The 26,663-nt window shown below is 32.9% G+C and overlaps 1 protein-coding gene across 1 annotated transcript in view; it reads right to left on the bottom strand.

The window, feature by feature from the left end:
- The window catches only part of LOC129223217 (tight junction protein ZO-1-like), a 619,137-nt gene that overhangs the window by 161,631 nt on the left and 430,843 nt on the right, over window positions 1-26,663 (bottom strand). Inside the window, exon 4 of the mRNA XM_054857781.1 lies at window positions 6,222-6,269. Coding sequence (XP_054713756.1) covers window positions 6,222-6,269 — 48 coding nt within the window. The remainder of the gene's footprint in view (window positions 1-6,221; window positions 6,270-26,663) is intronic.

The raw sequence follows: 26,663 nt of genomic DNA, 5'->3' as shown, positions 1-26,663 counted from the left end.
TACAAGAAATTAATAACTGAAATCATAAATGCATAAGAAAATTTAATTGGTTTCTTTAAAACCACAACTAGATGTTCCGAATGGCGTCCAAATGTGGTCTTGCACAATGCACACCGGCGAATGAAGGACGGGATCATTCTGAATGGAAGCCACATTAAATATTATTCCGTTCGTTTATAGTGATTCTTACAACCATACGGCCCACATTGTAAAAACCCTTTTTCAAACATCATGTGCATTAAAGTACAAGAAATACGTGTATTGAAAAAAAGTACATGAATTTGTCATTAATAAATGGAAAAATTTGCATAGACAAGATTTTTTAAAAATTTATAAGTATTTTAAAACTAGAAAGTCGCCCGTTAAGGGGTTACAGTACCTCAAAAATGATGAAACGATCAAAAAAAAATTTTTATTGCTTATTTCAAAACAAAAAACTATTCTGAACACAGGGGAAAAATTTCAATGCTTTAGTTCAAATATTTAAAAAGTTATGGGTGGTTTTAGGCCATGCTCCCTATGTGTTCTTATGCAAAAGAAAAACTTCAAATTGCTTTTTCTCGACAATGTTTTTTTTTTGTGTTTTCATGTCATTAGAATCCCTAAGGATTTTTTTTCTATTAAAGATACAGCTTTAAAGTAACACTTTTTGCAATTGGGATAACATATTTGACAAAACTGTGCATTGGATAAGCATTTTATAAATTACTCTAATGTTTAGAGCATGTTAAACCTTTAAAAACCAATTTAAAAAAAAAACTTTGATTTTTTACATAATTAATCACAGAAAACTTTCGAATGAACTCAAGCAAATGAATGCACATATTTTTAGAGATGATTATAGTGATCGTTCTGCAAAAAACGTTTTTTAAATTAGTGCAAAAATAAAAAAGGCTTAGGGATTTTAAAAAGTTGAAACTTTCCTCAATTTTTTGAATTTTCAAAAAAAGTAGGCAATATTTTTAAATTTTGAAAATAAATTATTGCTTACGAAATAAGTATGCATGTTATGCTTAAAATATACCACCAGCTCAGTTATTCCATCAATGGAATAACTGAGCTGGTGGTATATTTTAAGTATTTCTGCCTTAGCCCTGGCTTAGGGGCGGTAACTTACTAAAAAATATGCATGTTATGGTTTCAAAGAAATATACAATTTATACAAATTGAAAGAAATTGCTTGAAAGGTACTGTGACCCCTTAAGGCATGAAGGATGAAAATTGCTTCTACTCTTCTACATCTTAACGAAGCAATTGCCCGTTTGGTGATATTTCGATAGTTGAAATTTCAACCCTCACTCAGTTGGATTAACCCCAAACTCCAGTAGATAGCGTTAATAGTTAACCACTTTTTCGCTTCTTCACACTCCTAAAATGACAGTCCCACCAGTAAAACAGTTAAGTGATCGGATCCAGTTCAGCCTCGTCAAAATAAAACGTTTCCCTGCAAGTCCAACATAACCAAAAAATATTATCAAATTATCATGCCGTGGCGCGAGTTTGTTGCTGGTGACGTCAGGAGCGTTACTCGATCATTCGCTGTAATATATATAAGGATTACCAGGCGCTAGAATACCTGTCCTCATTTTAGATGTTTTCCTTATGTAAAGGATATTTTCGGACTTCGGACGATAGCTTTAGACGTCAGAGTACTTCTTAAATTTCAGATTTCATTCTTTATGTATTAGAACATACTTTTAAAATCAATTTTAGAGGATACTTTTGAAATTCAGAAAATAGTTTAAGATGACAATTAATATTTTCTAAATTGAAATCATACCTTGAGAAGGAATGTTTTTAAAGAAGGTCAGAACAAGAAATAATTTATCGGCATTTAATTCATCAGTTCCACATTTGCGACAACTCTGTAACCAATCAAAAAGATTTTTTTTAGGTACATAGTATATGAAGAACACTACAAAATCCAATGCTCTCAGACAGATGGAAAAAAATTACGTTACACTGCACAATGATCCAATAAACTCGAACGCAACTCCTGGAATTGTTCGAACATTTCGTTTCAAGAGGAACAAGTTGCATTATTTTTTCGAGTACTTCGTATTATTTTTTTTTCCTCAAAAAATCTGGTGTTGTGATATGTCTTTCGAGCTCTTACACAGGTTTAATATCCTTCAGGTAGTAGAAAAAAAAAAAAAAAAACGAAAGAAAGAAAGAAAAAGAAAAAAACCGGAACCATAAACGTCGAGTGATTGTCACAAGAAATATAAATCGGCCTCGTCAATCATCGAGAACACGTGACTTCTGGCAATGATGCATTTGATGGAGAAAGTGATTTACGAAAAGAAGTTTGGAATGAGAGAAAGATAAAGCAGCTCACAAATTGCCAATACCGTGTACTCAGCGTGGCATATTGATTTTTTTTTCTAATGGATCAGTTAGTACAGATTTTTTGCTTTGAGATAAAAAACCAAAATTTCAACAAAGAACGTAAAAAGTCTCAGGAAGTGCACAGGTTGACTACATGTCAAAATTGTAGACCACTAAGCTTGCCAATAACGCTGTCCAGGATGCACCACGAGAAGGCAGGTCTGCGTCACACCGGTGTATTTCCATAAAGGCGTAGAGTGTAGAGGAAAGCACTAAGTTACGTGTCCGACGACGTTTTCAAAACGGATATTATTACTCATACACGGAGAAAATAAGTTTGATGTTTTTCTCGATTCACATTTTAGAAGAAACAATAAAATAGTTGTCTTAAAGGAAATGAAAAATTGTTTTAAAATAAACCAAGTTTACCCGAAAAGTTCTAAAGTACTTCTGATATTTTCATTCAAAGAAAGTTTTGAAAGTTAATGATTATTTTGAAAGCTCGATCTGACTTCTGCGAAACCTAGAAAAGCCTAGTTCCCAGAAAACTTTTCTGAAAAGGAAAAAGCTTTCCCTGATACTCTGAAACACGTGTGGCCAAGGGAATGCGAAGTCGAAGTCCGACTGATTTTGGAGTCCAAGATTTAAAATTTCAAGAGTCAGAGTTCGGTCAATTTCCTACAAAATTCACCACCCTGCCAGTGTTTGCAGAGTCGGAATCAGACTGTCTTTGGGATAAAGGAGTCAAAGTCGAAGGCTCTGAAATTCTCGGAATCGGAGTCCGTCACTTTCGCAGCGACTACACAGCCCTATGGCCCCCTGTGCGCAACGTATTGAAATTCCTGTGCACATCCTGCAAACATTATAATTCGAGCGTCTAGGCGTTGTTCTATCAAATTCAACCAGAAGTCTGTTACATTTTTAAAAAAATATCCTAAAGTAGCCCCTTCACAAAATTTGCGATGAAAGAAACACGTTTCTCGAAAATATTCATAGCAAAAGGGGAGGCTTGACATAATTCGGTCAAATTTTGTCAATCCTAAGTACACATAAATCAAAAAAAAAAAAAAAAAAAAAAAAAAGAATGCACGGATTTAAATAATTATGTATTTCAAAAGTTTAAAAAGCAACAAACTTCTATCTACACTTGAAAAGAAATAAAAACTGAATTAGAGGAAAAGTTTTTGAAAAATATTGTCGTTCTGTAAAGAGAAATGATTGACAACAAAAATTCTACTCAGTATTTCGAATTATGGCTGCATTAAAACAATACAGAGCTATCTATTACATCAAGTATAAATGGTCTGACCCACAATCAACAAAAAGTACAATAAATTTGTTTGATGAAATAAATGCATTTAAAGCTTTATACTAAAGCGACCAATTCAATGTTTTATACTAAAGCGAATAATTTAAAGCTTTATACTAAAGCTATCAATTTAAACTAAACAATATTTTGCTGTTGAAAATGATTTCATTAATTTCAATAATTTGCTTTTGAATCAAAAAGCCACGTAACTGAAAGAATCTTCCAAATATTTTAAGACCAACCACATGATCAGAAAATTCAATTTTTTAAGATAATAAACGAGAGGAGAAAAGCAAAAGAATAGTAACCAAGTTCAATTTGTTGCCAAAACAAAAGAATGAAGAAGAAAGTTTCGAACAGACAAAAGACTACATTACCTTTTAGCCGAAATTAATACTTTTTAATGACAGAGGTCATAAAATATTCCGTTTCAAGTCGTGAGTTCAAATTCTCTTCAGTCTTCGCATTCATTAATTCTCTTAATTTCATCGAGAAAAAGGATTATTAATAAAGAAACGTAAAGCGATATTTGCTATTAACTTTACTCACTAAATGAATTTTTGAGAGTAAGAATGTTAAAAATTCATTTTATATTCACTTGCGTAGTAGCACAATCATAGTTAAATACTATTAACTAAAAGCAGTCACAAATAATAATATGTTAAGCTCTGTAACTAAGGTTCCTTTCTATTCAAATTGATAATTTTGAATTTACTAATTTAATAAAGAGACTAGAAAGACTGCAAGTACATTTTTTCATAGTAATTATAATAATGAAAAAAACAAAATCTGTGCAAAAATCATACTTTATAATTTGCAACATTATTTTTTTTAGAAATTTTTTTTTAAATTTAAATTTATGTGAAGAGAATAATTAGAAACTAAAATATGAAAAATATTTATATTGATAGAATATATATATAATGTGTGTGTGTGTGTGTTTACGATGCATGAATTTAAAATCCATAAAAACATTCCGTCAACACGTAAAAACAACAAATCTACAATCTAAACTACTATTAAAAAGTAGACTCATTAAAAAAAAAGTGATATTTTGAGAGGGGCGTAGAAAATGAGTAATACGTGGCCAGCAAGTTTTAAGAAAAATTCTCCAATTCATAAGTAAAATTACAAAAAATGCAATTTTCTTTCTTTTATTTCTTTTAATATCTTGAACACATTACTTCATTTTAAAGCTTTCGTAAATCTTAGATTGAAAGTAAACATATTTCTCTTCTTAAATATGAAGATTTTTTTAGTGAAGTAATGATGGGTTTATAAAAAATTAGGTTTAACAATCCATAGTAAAAATGAAAAATAAATAAATAAATAAAAAATAAAATAAAAAATAAAATAAAGAAAAGTTAAATAAAGGGTTGAAAATTAATTCGGTAGCGGAAAAAAGAGTAGCTCATAATATTTTTCTAATCAAAAAAGTCGGAGGAATGACAAGAAGTTTCTATTAAAACTACTAATAGTGGGGAAAATGCCTAAATAGTTTAATCCGCATAACTCCATTTTCTTGCAAATTCCGAAACAGGAGCATGCAGTTTTAATAGCAATATTCTGTGCAATCACATAGAATTTCTTAATGAGTAACCTGACACTGCTGTATTTAAGCTGTACCGATTACTAGACGGCACCCCATTGTTAAATATTCATGTATTCCCTCAAACATAACTTATTTTTTCTTTTGCTCTGGAATAGACTTTAATTCCTCTCTTTACCATCATGAAAAAGGGATGTGAAAAAAATATTATTACCACCTTCGTTTATATTTGCATACAGAGCAATTAAGCAATTTAAGTACATTAGAGTCATTCTCACCAAATAGCGTCCGACAATTTAGAATTTTTAAAATGATTACCACCAATTCATTTTTAAAATTCTCCATTTAATTCTGTATAATCAAGTTACAATGGCTTGTCAGCAAGTAATTCATGAAATACTTCAAAGTATTCTGTTTTCGACAGGCTTGCTGCTATGTCCCTTTTTCGTAAGAAGTCCGAGAGGCCAGAAGTAATTGTACAAAATGGTCGAATCCACTGATTCTCTATATGTTTGAAGCATAAAACTACTGCTTTGATGTAATAAAATTATGTTACCAAGACCTAAAAAAAATCCTGATTTTTGTTTTTTATTAAAATTTGCGAATTCTTTCCATGTGAAAATCAAGTTGTGTCGAGCTGTATAACAATTTAAATCTATAGATCATCGATCATCATTGATATGATGCTTTTGATTTCTGTGACTAATTTACTGATAAAAAAAGCCAAACAGAAGGTAAGCTGCAAGCATATCATATTTTTAAAATGAAGAAAATGATTTACTCAGGGCTATTAATAAATTTATGAAACACTAACCTATTTCCTGAAAAAAACTTATCATCACTAACATTGAATGCTCAGCATCTTTTAAAAGAATATAATATTGCCTTATTTCAAATGATTACTAATGAGGACCATTTAAAAATGAACATTAGCTAATAATAAAAAATATCATAAATTAGCACACTGATAACTTAATATTAAAGGGGTTTGGATTAAAATTTTCAATATAATTAGTGGAAAGAATTTGTACTTACCCTGGACAGAGTGATATTGTGGAACTCCCAGCATTCTCTTTCACCTCCCTGAAAACCAAGACATTGACATAAGTTCGAGCCATATCAGTTCAATGGATGAAATTCATTGCATACAACTATTTAAGTACAGATGAACTCGCTTAATACGAACCCTCAAAAATCCACCAGTTTGTTCGTATTGGCAGTTATATTTTAAAAAACCGTGAATGAGTTATACTATGAATACAAAGAATGTTTGCCTGTGTTTAAAGAATGATTACTACTGTTTATTATCTAATAGACACGTTGTAACCTAATCATTAGTGAATTAAGAAAATCTAACTTATTTCTTTAAAAACGAGCTGATGTGTGCATCACATGACTTCCTTTTACTCCAATTTAATGTCATTTTCTCATTATTGGCAGTTTTAATGTGATTCAATAGTTTGCTCTCTAAATATCACCAACGGTGGCAAAATTGAAAAAATTTTAAAAAAATAATAAAAATTAAAATTAAAATTAAAAAAAAAACGCCGAATTTGTCGCCAAGTTGGCGACCAAAAGACTGGCGATGTATCACCAAGTGTCCGCCAAATTATAACACCACTTGAGTTTACATCGAAATTAACAATGATTTCCCCCCAAAAAGGGGCAAAAGACCCCCTTTGGAGCATCCGAATGCAAACAAAAAGGAAGGTGCACAACTAGACCCCACTAGGACTCTAGGTACCAAATTTCAACTTTCTACGACATTTCGTTCTTAAGTTATGCGACATACATACACACATACACACATACATACGTACATACAGACGCCACTCGTTGTAATTAACTCGGGGATCGTCAAAATGGATCTTTCGGGTGTCTGTACGTTCCTAGGCATATATCCACGTGTGGTCGGGTTGAAAAAAAAACTCAACATTCATTCAGGGGTGAGCAAAATGGAAATTAAGTCCGACTTGTGAGTGAAATTTTTTTCGCGAATAAAATACTTCCTTTTACTTCCTTTTACAAACTAGTATGTTGTGGCCATCACGAAACTTTCTTCTATATTTTTCCTTTTTCTGATCCCTCCCCATGCTTGACGAGGAAGCAATATTCCTAACAAAAACAAAATTACACATGCAAAATCTTGACGACCATCCCAATGTCTGAATTATTGTAAAAACAAAACAAAGAGTGAAAATTGAAAGTTACTTTAAAAGCCTTACTTGAATTAATTACAAATATTTTATTTATTAACAAACATAAGATGGCAACAGTTAAAAATTTTAAATCATTGAGATAATATTTCCGATCATTTCCATACAATTAAAATCACGAGAAATACGCAGACGACAATCTATTACGATTTATCTTTCTTATTGTTGCATTAATAAAACTATTTTTATTCGCAAAAAAAAAAAAAAAAAATCAACACCTCTTGGAGCGATTGGAGTCAAAATTGAACCAAAGCCTGTTTACGTATGGATTCACATATATTCCAAATTTCAACCAGAACGTAGCATTACTTCTTTAGATAGGGCACTCACAATGGAAAAAGAGAACGGGCGATTGCGCTACCCCCTTTTTAGCTGTTGACACCAAAATAAAATCAGCTCTTATATCCACTAAGGGCTACTTGTCAAAAAATTTTTGTTTGATTCCGTTCGTTATTTCTTGAGATACAGCAGTCACAATTGACGACAAAAAACGTTCGATAACTCAACCCCCGTTTAAGCTATTGACACCAAAATTGAATCAGCACCTGCTCCTGTTAGGGGCAACATATGGACCACATTTTGTTTGATTCCGCCAGTTACTTCCTGAGGAATAGCAAGCACGCGTAACTCAAAAAACGTCCCATTGCTCCACCCCCCTTGGAGGAATTCGCGCCAAAAACCAATGGGCACAAGTTCACATAGGGGCACATATGTGTACCAAATTTTGTTCAATTTCATGCGGTAGTTTTTGCTGTAGAGCGGCCACAAAAAACTGGTCACACACAGACGTGACACACATACACACACATACACACAGACAGACAGACATTTTCCAAAAATAGTCGAAATGGACTCAGCACACCTCAAAACGTTCGAATCCGTCAAAATTCGAAATTCGAAAATTTGCACGAATCCAATACTTTCTTCTATATATTAGATATAGAAGAAAGTAAAAAGGAAGTATTGTATTCGCGAAAAAAATTTCACTCAAAAATCGACCTTAATTTCCATTTTACTCACCCCCGAATGAATATTGAGTTTTTTTTTCGACTCGAACACACGTGGATAAATGCCTAAGAACTTATAGACACGCGAAATATCCATAATGATGATTCCCGAGTTAATTACAGCGAATTTTCTCGTGACGTCCGTATGTACGTATGTATGTGTGTATGTATCTCGCATAACTCAAAAACGGTATGTCCTAGAAAGTTGAAATTTGGTACGTAGACTCCTAGTGCGGTCTAGTTGTGCACCTTCTCTTTAGGTTGCATTCGGGTGTTTCAAAGGGGGTCTTTTGTCCCTTTTTGGGGGGAAATCGTTGTTAATTTCGATGTAAACTCAAGTGGTGATATAATTTGTCAGACACTTGACGATATATCGCCAGTCTTTTGGTCGCCAAGTTTTGTCGCCAACTTGGCGACAAATTTGGCGATTTTTTTTTTTAAATCTGATTTTAATTTGGCCACTGTTGGTGATATTTAGAGAGTAAACTATTGAATCACATTGCCAGTAACGGGAAAATGACATTAAATTGGAGTAAAAGGAAGTCATGTGATGCACACATCAGCTCGTTTTGTAAAAGGAAGTGAAATGAAAAAAGAATGTTAGTGGGAAAAAATTGAAAAACTAAGATATAGTCAGCAACTGAGGGACAAGTTATAGGGAGGTAGAGTTTTATTTCTGAGCAAGTTGAAATGTAGCTAGATAAGCAATTGTATGGGCTTTATTCTATATGTAAAAGAATAAACCTTTTTGATATACAATAAGCCTTGTGCAACCTCACAAAATAATGAATAATTTCTTTTAAAAAAATTGAAAAAAATAGCAGCATTCAATCGCTTAATTGCGAGCATTGAACATTTTAAGGGAAGAGGTTAGAAATTTCTGATCGTCTTAGCCGTGACGTTCAATTTAATGCACGTATTATAAGTGAAATTTTTAATGTACTAATTAAATAGCAAACCAAACTTAACGAACAAAATTCGTTTTAGACGTGATTTCGTATTCAACGTGGTCGTATTAAGAGAATTTAACTATATATCTTCAATCATTACAATGTTGCAGGACGCACGAGCCTAATGTGACAATTCCTAAAAGTGAACGTAGCCTTATCAATTATTACATTCACACAATTAAACATGTAACTTTTAAAGCTAATGATTTTTACATTAAAAAAAAAAAAAAGAATTCTAAAACTATCAAAAACAGGGTTCGCCGACATATATCAGTCGATATATATCATGATATATATCACGATACATATCCGATATTTATTTTTTCAACTACGGTATTTTTAATATAAAAAATATATTAATCATAGTAATATTGTTCATTTATTATTAAAAATAACTAAAAAGTTATGTACTATATTTTTATGATGTATTAATACATCAATAATATAACAAAGTAATACAATATTACTTTTTTACTTATTTTATATTCATAAAATTATTAGTAATGTAAACAATTTGAATTCATATTAAAAGTGCCTAATAAAATATTAAGCATTGCTCAGAAAAAAAGTGAATGTCTTATAACGGTGCATCGACTAATGCATATTATTTATTTCTGATAAATCATATAACTGTAAAAGTAGCTAACAGAAGAAAAATGAGTAAAACAGCTAATGCTAAATGAACTTTATTAAAAGTGATAGAAATGTAAAACGAAATATTAGTTATAAATAACGAAAGAAACCTTAATTTTAAGTCTACATATTGTAGTTAAAATATAAGAAAAGAAAGAGTGTTTTGAAGATGCATTTACTATTTTGAAGACTTTACTTTGTGGTAAATGAAAATATCGGATAGATATCAAAATATCGGATATTTTCGAAAATATCATGAGATTTTCAAACCCTGGTCGAAAGCCACTTCACATGCACATGCTTTAAAACGTTCACTTCAATTATTAGCTTTATAAATTACTATTCCCTAAATTCCGATTTTATGTTTGATGAAGACAAAGACAATAACGCACTTCATCAATAAAATAACCACAACGTGATAAAAGTTACGTACATATATATATACTATATTATAAAATTTTTAGAGCGATCGTAAAAATATCGAGCACAATTATTAAAATTTTTCTCCAATAAAACCGCATACAAAATATTATCGTCTGAAAGCAACGTCCAATGAAATTCGCCAAAAATTATTTCAGACATATAATAACTGAATAAAATTTTATTCCAAAAGAACGATCATAATTGAAATAAAAGTTGTGTTGAAGGTTTATTTTATAGAATTTCATTTACTTTTACGGCAATAGAGAAAAAGAAAAAAAAAATTGTTGCCAAGATTGCATTTATGGTAGAAAAAGATTTTAGTGGAATATCTTGAAGAGAGCAGCAAATGGAGAATGAAATGGGGAGTTTATAAAATTGTTTAGTAATAATACTAAAACCGTTTTCTTCTAAAAAGAATAACAGTTGAGTTCCCTTCCGAAAACAATAACAATTGAAGCGTATTACAAATATGCTTTAGTTACTTAATGCAGATGTATTGTGAGTAACTAAGAATACTTAATTATAATAATCAAGTAATTCACGGCGAAAGTTTTTAAATGGAAACGTCAAGATTTATCACAAAAATTAACAAAATTTCGAAAAAGAAAACACATCGTAGAGCTAAAAATAAATATTTGTATACTACATTAATAAGGAGAGCAACTCAATAACTATTAAAGAGCTGTTTTATAGGAAAATTAATAACTTAACAACATTTGAAAAATTCTATTTACTTAGTTTTTTCCAATCGATATCATGTTTACTTATTTAAGTTTGTTAATGTAAAAGAACTACAAAATTTCGTTCGTACTCAAATCTTTATGTTTGTTTTTTTCAAATTAAATTACCCTGCCAAGTTTCTTCAAAAAGTAATACATAAAGTCTGATTTTTCTCATTGTTTTATTTTAGCTCATTTAATCTTTTTTTTAAAATTGTTATTATTTATTTATTTTAATTCATTAACTTTTTAAGGAACATTGTTCCTGAAAAATACATGTACAATGTTTTTTAACCAACTTTTCGCAGAACTTTTAACTAATACATAAAATCTGATTTTCTTATTATTTTATTTTAGCTGATTTAGTCATTTTTTAATTATTATTACTGTTCATTTATTTTTGTTCATAAACTTTTGAAGAAACATTGTTCGTGAAAAATGCGCCTACAAAGCTTTATAAGCAACTTCTCGCTGATCTCTTTTTTGCTACTGCTGTGTTAATAAGTATATTATCTAAGTATAGCTGGAAGACTTCGAGCAACTTCTTTATCTTTCTTTACTAATAATAAAGCTGAAAGTCTCTCTGTCTGGATGTCCGGAGGATGTCTGGATGTCTGGATCTCTGTGACGCGCATAGCGCCTAGACCGTTCGTCCGATTTTCATGAAATTTGGCACATAGTTTGTAGCATGAGGGTGTGCACCTCGAAGCGATTTTTCGAAAATTCGATGTGGTTCTTTTTCTATTCCAGTTTTAAGAACAAAATTATCATAAGATGGACGAGTAAATTACGAAATTATCATAACGTGGAACCGTAACATGGGCAAAAGCCAATTGGCGAGATACGAAATTGTAATCATAACGTGGAACCGTAACACGGGTATAAGCCAATTGGCGAGAAAATTCACCATACCATATTTGTAAATATACAGGCGAACCAAAAGACCTTTTAATTTTTCTATTACGGGCAAAGACGTGCGGGTACCACTAGTTTTCTATAAAGCAATTATAACTTTCTCTGGCAATCAGTCAATATGATAGATGTGACGTTATTTCACAGAATAACGGTTGCGTTTGTCAGTGTGAAAAGAAATTACGTAATTTTGGTGAGAGCTGTTAAAAAAAAACAAAACACATAAAATTATAAGAATAAAATCCATAAACAGCCCCTGGCATGCATTCGAGAATTTTGACGTGTTCAATTCAAATTATGTTTTTCACAATTACGAATTGCGATAGGATCTACTCGTTATGTTTCTTGTTTTTACAAAGGGAATGGAATGAAAATGGGAAAGAAATTCACACCCATTATATCATGACTGGTGATCTTCTAGATTAGGTAAAACGAGGCATATCCACAAAAAATGTTAACTAGAATGCGGTAATTTATTAAGATAAAAAACGTTTTTTAACGAAAAATGTGCTTGATTTAAGCCTTAAAAGAAAAAAAAAAAAAGAATGAACGAAACCGCAAACGTTTTGTAACCATGAAGACGAAAACTCTCAAGCATCTCAAAAACTGAACTGAACGAGAGCTGAACTCGAAAACACTCAAGCTCTTGCTTTAAAAAAAAAAAACCTATATTTTTCATTTTCTTTTAATTTGCGGAAATAAAAAATTTCGCATGCGACAAAACGCTAAATTAGCCTTCTGAAGGTGGTATGTATACATTTTAAAATTTCAAACAAATAATAAATAAATAAATAAATAAATAAAAATGAGCAATCAGTCTTCGAGAGCCACTATAAAAAGTTACTCATTGGACTACATTTATATATAAAATGCATGTATATGTATTTTCATGTAGCAAAATGAGTACGAAATGAATCAACTACTTCCCAAAATTGGTACTTTGGAGATTTGCTACTTTAAAATAAGCATATTTAAACATCTATAACAAATTCTGAATCAACACATATCTGAAATACATCGCCAGCTCAGTCATTTCCAGCCGAGGACTGCAGTTTCGTGCTTATTAGCACTCATCAGCCCGGCATAGGAAAGTGACTGAGCTGGAGATGGAAAACCTCTTATGGAAGCCAAGAGGGCCAAACAAACTGGTAGCTAATGTAGAATTAGCACAGACCAGCCGAGTGACCGAAGGCCGGCTGGTCGGTGCTAATTCTACATTTTTCGCTTTTGGGATTTTTTTTTATCCGAACAAATATGATTGAGCTGTAAATCATACATGCCTTATTTTCTGTCGACGACTTTCTTTGATTTGACGTGTCATATGCTTGGTTCGGTATTACACAACACAGGTATTCTGAAAGATTTCTGAATTGTGTACCGATTTGTTTTAATAAATATAGTTTTTGAAAGGTCAAGAATTTCCCATTACCAGGTATCCGAATGCCGGTCGTCCCCCTATAGCCCCCAGAAATTTATCGCCCCTAGAAGAGTTCGATCGCCCCCAGGTTGGGAATCACTGGTTTATCACTTTTGAAAACTCATTAACTTGGCGAGTTTTCTTTACTAATAATAATAAAGCTGAAAGTCCGTCTGTCAGGATCACTGTGACGCGCATAGCGCCTAGACCGTTCGGCCGATTTTCATGAAATTTGGCACAGAATTAGTTTGTAGCATGAAGGGGGGGGGGGTGCACCTCGAAGCGGTTTTTCAAAAATTCGATTTTGTTCTTTTCATATTCCAATTTTAAAAAAATTTTCCCGAGGAAATTATCACAACGTGGACGAATAAATAACGGAATTATCATAACGTGGAACCGTAACATGGGAAAGCAAATTAATATAGCCAATTGGAGAGAAATTCATCATCCATTACCTGTTAATATACAGGCGAACCAAATGACCTTTTCATTTTCTACTACGGGCAAAGCCGTGCGGGTACTACTAGTATTTCATAAAAATTAACAAGCAAGACCAAGCCTGCTGTAAAAAATAGATAAATAAGTAAGCTGTATTACGACTAAAACTTCATAAAGAGCATCTGCATTGTGTTTCCCAAAAGAAAACTATCATTCGGGAATTAAACAAATGACTTCCACACATTTCCGACAGCATAATTATCGCGCACAAGTCTTACAAATCCCCATGAAAAGGATAAACCTCTTCCATTAAAAGAGGAACTTCAAAAGCGAAGTGGTTCCGCCATTTTCATCGCTTCCGTTGCAACGTTTCGGCTTCAAAGGTTTTTAAAGCCGAGATAAAATTCGAAATCACAATTAAAAAGATTAATTGCACGATGGACTTATTTTAAAGCCGAAAGCGGCGGAAACGCAGCAAGAAAAAGAATTACATTTGGTAATGAATGCGTTTTCGCGGTTTATGAGAGCCAGAATACGCATTATGACTCGAAGTGTTATGAAGAGCCAACAATTTGAAGGCTCTTATTCGATAAGAATTGTTAATTATTAAGATATATCAACTTCAGAGGAATCAAGATTTAATCTTTTAACACTATCTCTAACGGGCGTCGTGTTAGTCGGAAGATATATTAGGTGAGCTAATTTTGGAACACTTTTGAAAATTTGAATATTTCTCGACACGGAAATTAATTTTCGATGCAATCATTTGCTTTTCAGTCTAATTTTAATTCACAGCCGTAACTTCGCCCACGCAACGTTCAATAAGCCAGGAATAAGGTGTCAACTGTCATATACTTGCAATTTGCGCTGATGTGCTCTCAGAGCTCTGCAATTCTCCGCAATACATTTGGCTAAAAAAAATGCAGCATGCAAGTTATATGCATTATTAGACACTAGGGCAGCAAATTAACAAAATACTAAAAGGAAAATGTCTTAAGCTACCTCAAACCATCTAATTGATTCGATAAAGTGATAAAATTGATTCAACAACTAACCGTAGAAGTACAACTATACATGAAGAAGTGAGAAGCAAAGGGATGTAAGTGGACATTTTCGAGTTTTGAGTACGATGCGTTTAAAGATAACGTCCTGGGTAGGCTTTCACTGATATTTTTTTCTACATTTTGCTCTACAGCAGCACCTACCAGGGCTACTATTACTATCTCTTGCCCCAGGACAGAGGAGAGGTTCACCTACCATTTGTGCTGGTTGTTTCCAATTTTTTAATTTTGGCACTTACATCTCTTTGCTTCTCACTGCCTCATATAACGTAGATAATTTTGTATGAGTTGATGGGGTCGCATGGGGGGTATAAACTTTGATCTAAATTCTGCTGGGCCATTATTGGATATAATGTTTATAGCATTAGTAAATTTTGTTTTTACGTATGTAGAATTATGATAAATTCCCCAACCAAAATGTGGATGAGTCTGAGCTTTCCCTAACTTTAGAAGTTAACGCTTTTAACTCCCGACGCAAGAGAGCGGAGGGGAGGGGGGAGTTTAATTTATGTATCTGTTCTGTCTGTTGTATCGTAGCCAAAACGGATGACCTGATTGTGGTTTACTGTTTTCTTGTTTTTGATTTTGTTTGAAAGGTGACTTGAGCGAGAGGTTTCTTAAATACGATTCATTAGATTCTGAGTGTAAATTTTTAATATCAGTTATTACTTAATGTTCAATCAGCAGTCGATATATATCTACTAATCGATCGATCCATCCATGCTTACATTCATACATCAGAATGTGAAATTCACGAAATGAATTTTGAATGTTGAGCGTTGCACCTTACATTATAAGCTTAAATTTTTCATGTATTTTAAAATTGAGCTCAGTCGAAAGATTCTGTATATCTAGGCTTACACCAAAGTTGATTGAATTATTGACAAAATAACCAAGCCATGGGAATATTCACACAGTTGAACAGCTTTATATATATGAACTGAAGAGTTTATATTCAGTATATGTTATCAGAAGTGAAAGTTTTCAAAAATGAAGCACGTACAGTAGGATGCCGATTATCTAGATCCCCCGAGGCAGTGGCAGATACGTTCGAAATAAAACACAGATAATTGGTCAACTTTAAAAACGGCCATGCTTTTTTAGGGAACTACCCTTTATTCATTCCAGGTTTAGGACTGACAATTGAAATAGTTAATAATGTATAGTGTATAAAATAGATTAAGTTTTTTTTAAATTTAAAAGTTTGAAAGATTTATTAAACAGATGTATGACTTAAAATTATTACTTGAAGAAATATAATGTTCAGTTCATATTAAACAATAACAAGAAATCAAATAAATAAAGCCTTGACTAATCCGGTTAACTGGAAATTCGGTTAATCGGCGTCAGAATGCCATTTCTCTATGCCACTTACATGGCCAATTTGACCCTTCAAACAGTGTTCGATTTGTCAACAAACAAACCCTGTTATTATATACCGTCTGCCTTTCGTTATTTAGTCATAATTCATTACTTTCTCACATTTCTACAAACTTATGATCTCACATTTGACCCACTTCTATTCGAATTGTACACATTCACATAAGATGTTCATGTACAATACTGTACCTTTTCAGAAGGGATTTTGACAACAGCCCTAGTAGCATCGGGAGATTCCAGCTCACTCTCACAACTTTTAAAGATTTCTTTCACTGAAGAATCCGCAATTTTTTCACTGAGCATTTCAAAAGTAGAAAATAATTTCAGATGTTCTAATCCACACGGAATCTCTCATCATTTTTCTTCACAGTGGCATAACCAGAGAAACTACACTCTTGATTTGTACGAAGAAACCCCCGCAACACGTTCTTTCCGAACACAAGAAACACTGTTTCCAGCATCATCAATAACACGATGCCCCTAAGAAAAAAAAAAAAATGTTTCGGCGGAAGTAATTCGTCAGAGTGTTATCACTGCAATGCTCAAACCACGAATCGCAAAAACGAAGAAATCATTTGATCAGATAAAAAAAGAGCTTGTTTATGAATGAGAGTTATAGAAGGTTTTCATCACCTGGGGTATGGGAAAAGGATAGATCAGAAACTGTTTACATTATAGACTTTATCGGGTGGAAAAGGAAAAGATAGTTCGTGTTTCAGAGTTTATTAATGTACTGAAACTTCATAGTTCATCCATTCGCTTATGACGTAACTAGCGAAATATCACTTCTGTTAAGAAAACAATAACTCGAGTCGATCCATACTTATTTCATTTGCCATCCAAAGTCGCATATTTTTTAATATTTCACAAATTATGCCACCAATTCAATAACTAATCTGAGTCTCAGGAAGCTGAACGTCATTTTATCCGAACGCAACTGAGCAGGGCAAACTACAAGACAAAAATCCCTTTGCCCATTGCTTTTGATCTTTCAACTTTACATTTTGTGGTCAAAAACTATTGCTGGTTTCAGACCGATTGGGAAGACGACGGGACATCTGCCAGTACTTTTGAACGCAGATCATTGGTTCCTCAAAATTTAATTAACACTGCCTCGCACTTTCTCATTGACCACCATTTACCCCATCATCAGAAATAACTTTTGCAAAGATGACAATGATTGGTTGATTGCGATATGAGGCACAATGAAATAGGAAAGCAGTCGCTGTTGAAGTAAAGCTATAGGAACAGCCATGAGCACCCCGATGGGAAGTCACTGTGATTTCCTAAAAATGTCCTTATTCGAAAAATTTTGTCAGACGGTTTGGCAAAATTATCATCGTGCAGCGAAATTCGGAGTTCTATTCGGCCAAATTATGATCATTCGGCAACATTTGGAACCCTATTCGGTGAATTGAGATTTTCCGCCCTCCCAAGAATTTAATCCCCTGGGAACAACCTATATAACGACAAAGACAACCAAAAATCTATCTTGTGGCTATCATGACCGGTATAAAACCAACATAGAGACGAGATTTCTGCTGTTGTTGCTTCCAGTCTGAAACTGCAGTGGCAGTTAAACACATTATTTGGCGGTTCGTCAAAATGTATTTTGGAAGCCCCTTTGTCTGACGTAAATATATTTTTTTTGATGTGCAGTTTTGATCCTTTTTGGAGACCTTATGTAGTCCCGCGCAATTGCGACATGGTAAATCCGCCACTGGGTTCATGCAACACGCCGCTTAGTATGAACTGTTTAAAGTTTATCTTCCATTGACTGTTCTTTGAAAATTTTCACACATAATAATACACATTGTTCAAACGTGTTAAGTTTACACTGTACTGAACTGTTTAATCTAAAATACTTCAAAACAAACTCGGAAAATACACGTCTTTCGAACATAGTTACGTTTTAGTGCCATCATGCTTGATAATCCAAACAATATTTCAGTCTCAATTAAATCATATTAACGTTCAGCTAACTTTTTATTTTAGTATTTTCTATTTATTATTAATTTACCTGATATCACAAAAAGAGGAAAATGTCAGAGGAGATATATTTTTATTTATTCCGATAACATTATTATTATTAAAAAAAAACATTATTATTATTTAAAAAAAAACCCTTAAAAACAGACATACGGTTTTTAGTTAGAATGCAAAACGAAAATGTTCCATCAAAATCAACTTCGCAAGTATTAGCAAAAAATGGATCACAAAAAGGGGGCGGGGGGGGGTGGCGATATTTTTCTCCAAACCTTCAAAAAAAAAGAAAAACATGTCATTATTCTAAGGCAATTTATCTTGTGTTAAAAAACAAGCACATTTGAACGCTTTTGTAATAGAATTTTTCCACCCATGTTCAAAGCCTTGCTAGTTGACGATGATGAAGCTTTAATAACTGTATTCGAATTCTCTTTCATTTCACGCTTTTCAGGCGTAGAAGCGCATTTAAAATTCCTTCTTTTAAACCTGCGCTGCACGCCAGAAACATCTGCTACAAAAGGAAGTATATATATTCCGTTTTATTTTCTCTACTCTTATGTATGAGATTAGTGCTTCTGGAAGGAGGCCAAAATGGTTTTATAGTCCATTTTCAGCAATTTTATAGCAGGCAGACAATTTCATCTTTTTAAGCATGATATTGTTTTGCTCTTTTTATAGAGGAAACTTTTAATAAACAATGTTTCGAAAAGCGCAAGCTGGCGTTCGGTACAACTATTTTAATATTCAGTTTTCCTATAAAATGTAAAATAGATTTGCCAACAACAATATTTAAGACCCGGCGTCACGAACAGATTCTTGACGTTCTTCAATATCTAAAAGATGTAATAGACGAAAGTATGCTGGATCCAAAATAGTTTAGAGTTTTGAATTTTGAAGGATTTACATAATTTAAAAGACGTGCTGAACATAGTTTGATAATTTTTTGGAAAACTCCAATGAAAGTATGCTTGTCTCCTGCGTATTGGAGAGTGTTGTACATAGAGACACTCCGAATTTCTGAGAATCTATACTTAATGGCAATGTTTCTTGAAATCTCTAATAGAAACCTTCACTACTCAATGGTTTCATAGTAACAATCAGCATCAAATGAGTAAAATTGACCATTTTATGAGAGAAAGAAAATTTCATGGCTCCATCCAAAGTAAATAGTTTCTTCATTTTTTTTCCATTTTCTGTCTTTGTAAATTTAATCAACTGAATTTTATTTTGTTATAAAAGAGAAGTACTTTAAACACTTCGGTTATGTGAAAATAACGATAGTGCATCTAGAATGACCATTGTTTTTGTTTTTCTTAAACCACGTGGTGATTGTACCTTAGGGCAGCCAAACATGTTGTACCTTAGGGACACGTCCCAAGGTACGTATGTATGGTTCTTTCATTATTAATATATGTTTAGGGAACATGGAAAAAATGTTCTAATCTGATGTAGTCTTTTTAAACACATTTAAAGTTAGACACTAATTCATTATTCATAATTCATTAGTTATAATTTAATTCATTACCATGAAAAAAAAAAAATTTTTTTTTTTGTTTTTTGGTGCAAAATTGGTTCAAGTTAATGGCTGTTTCCTGAATCATGAAGACTTTCCCATAGTACAACAGGATATGTCCCCAAGGTGCAACAGGATGTTATACCTTGGGACAGCTTGGAAACTCTTACTTTAAACAACTAGCAACATTTTATTTTCAAACTGTCTGAATTTAATAAAATATGTATTGCATAGAAATATGTTGGGGTACTTTAATGTGACTTTTAGATTTTAAATTTTATTTAAATAATTGAAGTTAAAAATTTTAAATCTGTAAAGTGTCCCAAAGTACAACACCCTCCCCTACACTAATTGAAAAAAGTAATTAGTGCAAGGAATAGGACATATTTCGGTTTTCATGCAATCCTGGAAAGAAAACTTATGTTAATTCATTTTTGCTCACAATTTCTCAAGGGGTTCGGAGAGAAATTGAAATTTTCAAATTCATAGTCTCTTTTCCTGTGCAAAAATGAATAATATATTTTTTTCACAGCACTAACTCGAAGTAATTCTGAGAAATTTATTCAAGATATGCTGCACAGAACTATATTATTCTCAATAACATTCAAGCATCATATTAATACTATTAGTTTCTCAAAATGATAACTTTTCAGATACCTCGTATTTCTGAAAAAATAACTGCTAAAATAAATTCCTCCCATAGTGCAAAGATTCTTCCACCACAAGAGAAGTTCATTTCTCTGAGCTGACAAAAGATGACTCAATGGAATTTTCTTCGCCATTTTGGCAGCAGTGGAGGTAAGCTGGAGTGAAGTAGGCTTTGCGGATTAGGTGTCAGACCCTTGGAATGTCAAGAAAGTGTTGCTTTAAGAGAGGGCAATCCTTTTCTTACAAGGAGAAGATACTCGGACAAGAAAAGCGTTTTATTTCCACAAGAATGTCAACTTCGCATAATGTCAGACGGGCGATTACTTTATTCTAACTCCCTTGCCAATACCATCACTAAATTTTAATACACATTTATATAATTCGTAAAAATAAGAAGGAAACGGAGAGGAGGTTGACATCCGGTTATACTCAGTTTCAAGCATACGCAAATATATTTTATTATACAATATTATTAACTGAAATGTTGTACTAAAAAGCGAAGTAATAAAAATCAGCATTATTAATAAAGCAAATTTGCAAATGTTTTGCAAATTCGTTTTTTTATATTAAGTTGACAAAATTTTTGATGTCGTCTTCCGTTAATGCTTTTGAGCCATTCCCACCTTCATACAACGGGACAATGAGCGGGGCAATCAGAGTCTATAATTTCACCAACATTTTGTTATAGATCTAAATATTTTAATTAAACAGGAGTATGCACACTTCTCAAATTTAGATAAGGTAAAGATACTCCTGACACGGTCATTTCTACTAAATAATTTAGTTATTTAAAATATAATTTAGTTATTTAAAATATAATTTAGTTGTACGTATCACGTACAGGGCGGCGAAAGTCAACCTCTTCTAATTTAAGATAGAGATAAATAAGATAAATAAAATACCTTTGTGCTGAAAAGTAAAGTAAGAAATAACAACGTCAAAAAGCACAAATTGCAGATTACTGCAGACACCTGTTTTGGTGTTACAAGAAACGCCTTTTTCAATGCAAAAAGAAATGAGCTAATGGATGAAAAGCCTTCCGACAAATAACTTGCTGTATGAATTAGTTAATATTTTTGCTCTATTAATCTAGAAATGACGAAACGAATTGCAAGTTATGAAAGCAAATACTCTAATGAAAAAGGACACATATCTAATTTGTTGAGAAATAATAATTTAAACCGTTGAAAAAAATTATGTATAGGGATAGCCATTACACGAAAAAGCCACCAATTTGTCCCGTACATAACAACTCGTATATTTCATTAAAGAGAAGTTTTTTTAAAGGTTATGAAAAAGTCTTTTGCTTCAGAAATCCACCTACTCTTGTGATTTTTCAAGCAACAATATTTTGTTTATTACCTTTTTAAATCATTATTTTAATAAAATATTATGAGGTCACGTGAGGGAAAAAATTATCGTCTTCCGCGGAATTTCGTTTTTATTTCCTGCAATTTTGTTAGCGAAAAAATTGTACTAAAAAGCGAATATTTCATAATAATTTTGTACAAATAATTCTATCTCAGGACTTCTTAATACGAGAAAGCTGTTCAGCCAATCCGTTTTCCTGGTTTCTCCTTTCCATTAGTGGTGTCGAATTTAAAGAAACTACTTTTGGGAAACTGGAGAAGAAACGGTTAAGCCATTTCCCATTAAAAGTCTCGAAAGTAACGTTAAAATGTAGTTTCAATCCCGAAATACAGTAACACAAAATAGACGCATGAAAAATGTTCACGTCAAACTAAATAAAAGGAATATGCAATAAATATCAAACAAACACGTAGTTCAATAAACTGCACAAGTCGAAGTAAAAGTCAGCCTTCTTAATATTCGATTGAAAAATGGCGCCAGAAGTTGGGGTGATTCTTCAGGAGTTGAGATGACGAATGCTATCTCCGATGCAACATTTTCGCTCGAAGCATAACTCCGAAGACCTTATTTTTTGATGTATCGACTGTGCGTTCGACACACTGAAGGAAAATATTGATATCGTTTGTATACTCCGATGTTACTTTCTTCGGCAAGCTTCAGTGAGTATGTGGAACACAGAAACTATAAAGCTTCCAAATCATAAACCACGCAGAACTGGACTCGTTCTATTTTGATTTTGGACAATAATCGAAAAGAATGACTAAAAGGTTTTAAGTCTAACTGACTGATTTGTTAATTTTACTACTTTTTTAAAAACTTATTATACTTTTTTTTAAACACTCATGGTAAAAAATGTGCAAAAATATGGAACAATACAAGTGGAATAAGTATAGAATAATTATAAAAAACGAAAGACAAAAATTGAATAAAATTGGCGTTTTGTTTTCCGCAGATTGCAAGCCCTCCGTAAAATTGAGGGATGGTTCCCAAGTTTGAAACCGCTATTTCCTCAACTAGTTGAAGAAGAAACAAACGCATATTAAAAAAAAAAAAAAAAATGGAAAGAGCAGTGTAATCACAGTTAGTGAGGTCAAAATCTTTTGTTAGTAAAGGGTCATCCTCTGTAAAAGGCGGTATTTTTCGCTGGTTGATAATGCCATTTTAAGAAATGTGAAAATAGCGGTTCATTTCAAAATTATCTTTAAAACTAGATAATTGCCCGTCATGGTATGGCGGGTGAAAATTGTTTCTACATTTGAACGAAGCAATTGCCTGTTGGGTGATATTTTAATAGTTGAAATTGTAACCCTAATTCCAGTGCATTAACCCAAAACTCCAGTGGATAGCGTTCATTGTTGACCGCTTTTTCGTTTCTTCATTCCTTTGAATGACAGTCTTAGCAGTAAAACAGTTAAGCTACCGGATCCAGTTCAGCCTCATCAAAATAAAGCACTTCCTTGCATGTCGAACATTCTCAAAAAAATATTATCAAAGTATCATGCCGTGGCTCGAATTTCATTGTTAGTGACGTCAGTGTTACTCGATCAGTGAATCCCTATTATATATATGAGGATGTGATTTTATGTCGATAATATCACTGGTAAATCAAAACTCTCCAATATATATACATATATATATATATATATATATATATATATATATATATATATATATATATAGTTTCATTTAACCATTACCCTGGCTGTTTTAATCACAATCATAGGTATGATATTTTTACTGGACTGATTTAGTAAATGCAATCAAGGTGAATTGATGAATCTCAATTTGGAATAAAGTTAAGTAATAATAAATGGAAAATTATAGTAGAGAACTTTAACGACATTTTGTTTTTACAGGATTTATCACCAATTTTAAATTTCTTTTTACACATTTCGGCAATTTTTATATCAGGGAAAAGCATTTTGAAAAAAAAAAAAAAAAAAAAAAAGTATTTCCCTTCCTGCACTATTTCTAAATTTAAGACTATAGGTCTGAAACTAGAGGATCAGCTTTAATATTTCAAGAGATTAGCACGTTAAGCCCGCTATTTATAGAACTTTTTTTTCTTGGAATCTGTTGAAGGAAAAAAAAGACACCTCAACTTTACTTGCCAAAACAAACAAAGCGACGGAGAATCCATTTTTTAACCCATCATTTCAATACAAATTTGCCGCCTCAGTTAGCAAAAGAAAGAAATAAAAACTTAGAAGCAGTTGCAAAATGGGACGGAACGATAGCGTAAAAAATGGCGGACGGAAACTGAAAATGAAGAAAAATGACTGGATGACGGGAATTTCTTGCAGAGGCAATTTTTTCTGATCTCAGAATCGATTAATGCAGGGCAGGGTTGGTGCAGGCTTTGTTTACCCACGGAAGTCGTACTTATTGGAAGTAATTTTGGAGCGGAAACCTCCACTATTTCTATTCTACGACGATCTTTTTCTCCTTTATAGCAAATTTATAGCTTCAAGCGTAAATGAAAAAGGAAATCCAAGTGTTAAAAGGGGCCGTGAAGCTTACAACATATACAGTGATTACGAAAAGAAATTCCATTAAGTGGGAAATTTGGCGCACTTTGTGTTCATGTAGAATATGTTTTCCGTTTCAGGCTATGAAGTTAGAGTAGTAGAAGTGCCATGTGGTTATAAGATTCGCTTCCATCATCTTTTAGGATGTTTAGTGAATAGGCAGAAAAACACAATGAAATAGCCAGGTTTGAACAATACAAGGAGGGGGGGGGGGAATGTTACATTTCTAAGAGACCATTGCAGGTAACAGAGGCGATGTGTTTGTCTCATCGATATTCCATGATTTGGTGTCTTAAGCGGACCAAAAAATAAGTTGAAATAGATAAATAAAAAAAATATATTAAAGTATTTTACACTCCTCTAAATTCGATGGCAAACTAAAATATTTTAATTATACTTCTGGAGCTCTAAATCAGTTGGATCACATTAATTTGAAACAAGAATGTTTAAAACACATTCGAATATTGGAGCCTTTTTGACAATGTTCAAGTTCCAGGAAAAACCCAGGATCAGAGTTTTAATATTTAGTCAAAATATTTTTTTGAGTTGGTACTTATAATATTAAATGATAATGAATATGTAAAAAAGCAACAACGTTTTACGAAGCAACTTGTATTATGATGAGAAAATTCAGAAAAGCAAACGAGCTGTACTCTTTCCTGCAAGACTGAATCACTAAAAGAGAAAATATTTAAGTATGCATAACATAAATAACGGCAGAATTGTCTTAACCATAGTACAAAAGTGCCGATATTGTTTTTTTTTTTTCTGCTTTGCAGGGAAAAGTAACAAACGCTCTTGATTTCTTGACGTAACGGTTCTGGTTTCTGAGAACCTAGTTCCGAAACGCTGTTTAAAGTATCTTTGAGCAGTAAATACGGCAGCCAAGTTTGAATAGCGAGGGGTTGGCAAATGCGTGTGAAAACGCAGCAGGCGATTTTGTTTAAATTAAAAAAAAAAAAAAAAAACCTGAAAAGTAACTCAAATATATAAAAAAAAAAGAATTATATATAAATATTTAAAAAAGGAATGCATTGGGTGTTGAAACAAATCAAACGTTTGTTGTGATGTTGTTTGTTTGTAATAAGTCATATTAAAAATGAGCTTTATTACTGACGCACCACAATACTGCCGTGAGCAGGTAAAGAGCAGTAACCGCACATTTTTCTTCATTTTTGTCATCTGTTGTACACGCTTGCTTATTAGATTTCCGCTGAAAACAAAAGCTTGGGGGGAAAAAAAACCCGTCCAATTCCAACAGTTTTTTATTCTTAGAATTGAATTCAAAACGCGTTTCGTCAACTATCTCGAAAACTCATTTCTGCAGATGCTGCCGTTTATCTGCCCACGGTAGGGTATCATAAACTGAGTTACTTTTAACTGCAATTTTTCTCTGGAGGCAATGGTACCCTCTCTTTCCATCACCCTTCATCTTCCCAAAAGTTGTCCGATGACCCGACAACAACGAGATTGGCAGTTACATTCTACCTTTCCTGAAATTGGGATTTATAATTTTTTCCCAATAATTGCTTGATGTGAAGCTTGACGGAATGGAACGAGAGTGCTCAGGAATTTGATTGGTTTAACAGAGCGCCCATTTTTGCAAGGATGTCTACCTGTTCGTTCCCGAAAATGACACAGTGGCCAGGCACTCATTGGAGAACCATGCGTTTCATTGTTAAAGTCAACTCCCGTAGCTGAAAATCTTTTAGCAATCCCCAGCAGTCCACGTCGGGAAGCTGTTGCACAGTTCCGGCTCCTGACTAGACTTTTCGGCAACTCAGAAACAGCTCTCTACTGGCGAGCTCGAGAACTTTTGAGGCAATGACTGCGGTCACTTTTTACCGTTTGTTCTTTTTGTCCTTGTTATTTGTTTATACTTTTAACCTTTTTGTTCTTTTGCTCTTTTTGTTCTTTACCTTGCCATTGAGATAAAAAACATTGGTAAAATATTTCTTGGGCTAACGCACCGCATTTTAAGCTACCTAAGTACTACGAATGGATGAAAGTTGCTTTATTTCTCTTCTACCGTTTCCCAGCTAATACTATTTTGAAAAGACAGAGAACGAAAGTTAGAAAGCAACAAAGTAGTGAAAAAAAAAGGCGAATCGTTACACAGAAATTAGGATAGATGGCTTCCGTAAATTTGTGGCAAGTGGGTTTTACGGTGAGGGGAAAAAATAGGCATTATAGTTTGTTCAGTTCTAATTTTTTTTTCACAATAAAAAAGTAATTTCTAATGCTTTAAATGGGGTTGTTTCCTTCATTCAAAAGT

This window comes from Uloborus diversus, chromosome 5 (genome assembly GCF_026930045.1).
Source record: "Uloborus diversus isolate 005 chromosome 5, Udiv.v.3.1, whole genome shotgun sequence".
Classification (NCBI taxonomy): Eukaryota; Metazoa; Arthropoda; class Arachnida; order Araneae; family Uloboridae; genus Uloborus; species Uloborus diversus.
This window is presented reverse-complemented; position numbering and strand designations above follow the sequence as displayed.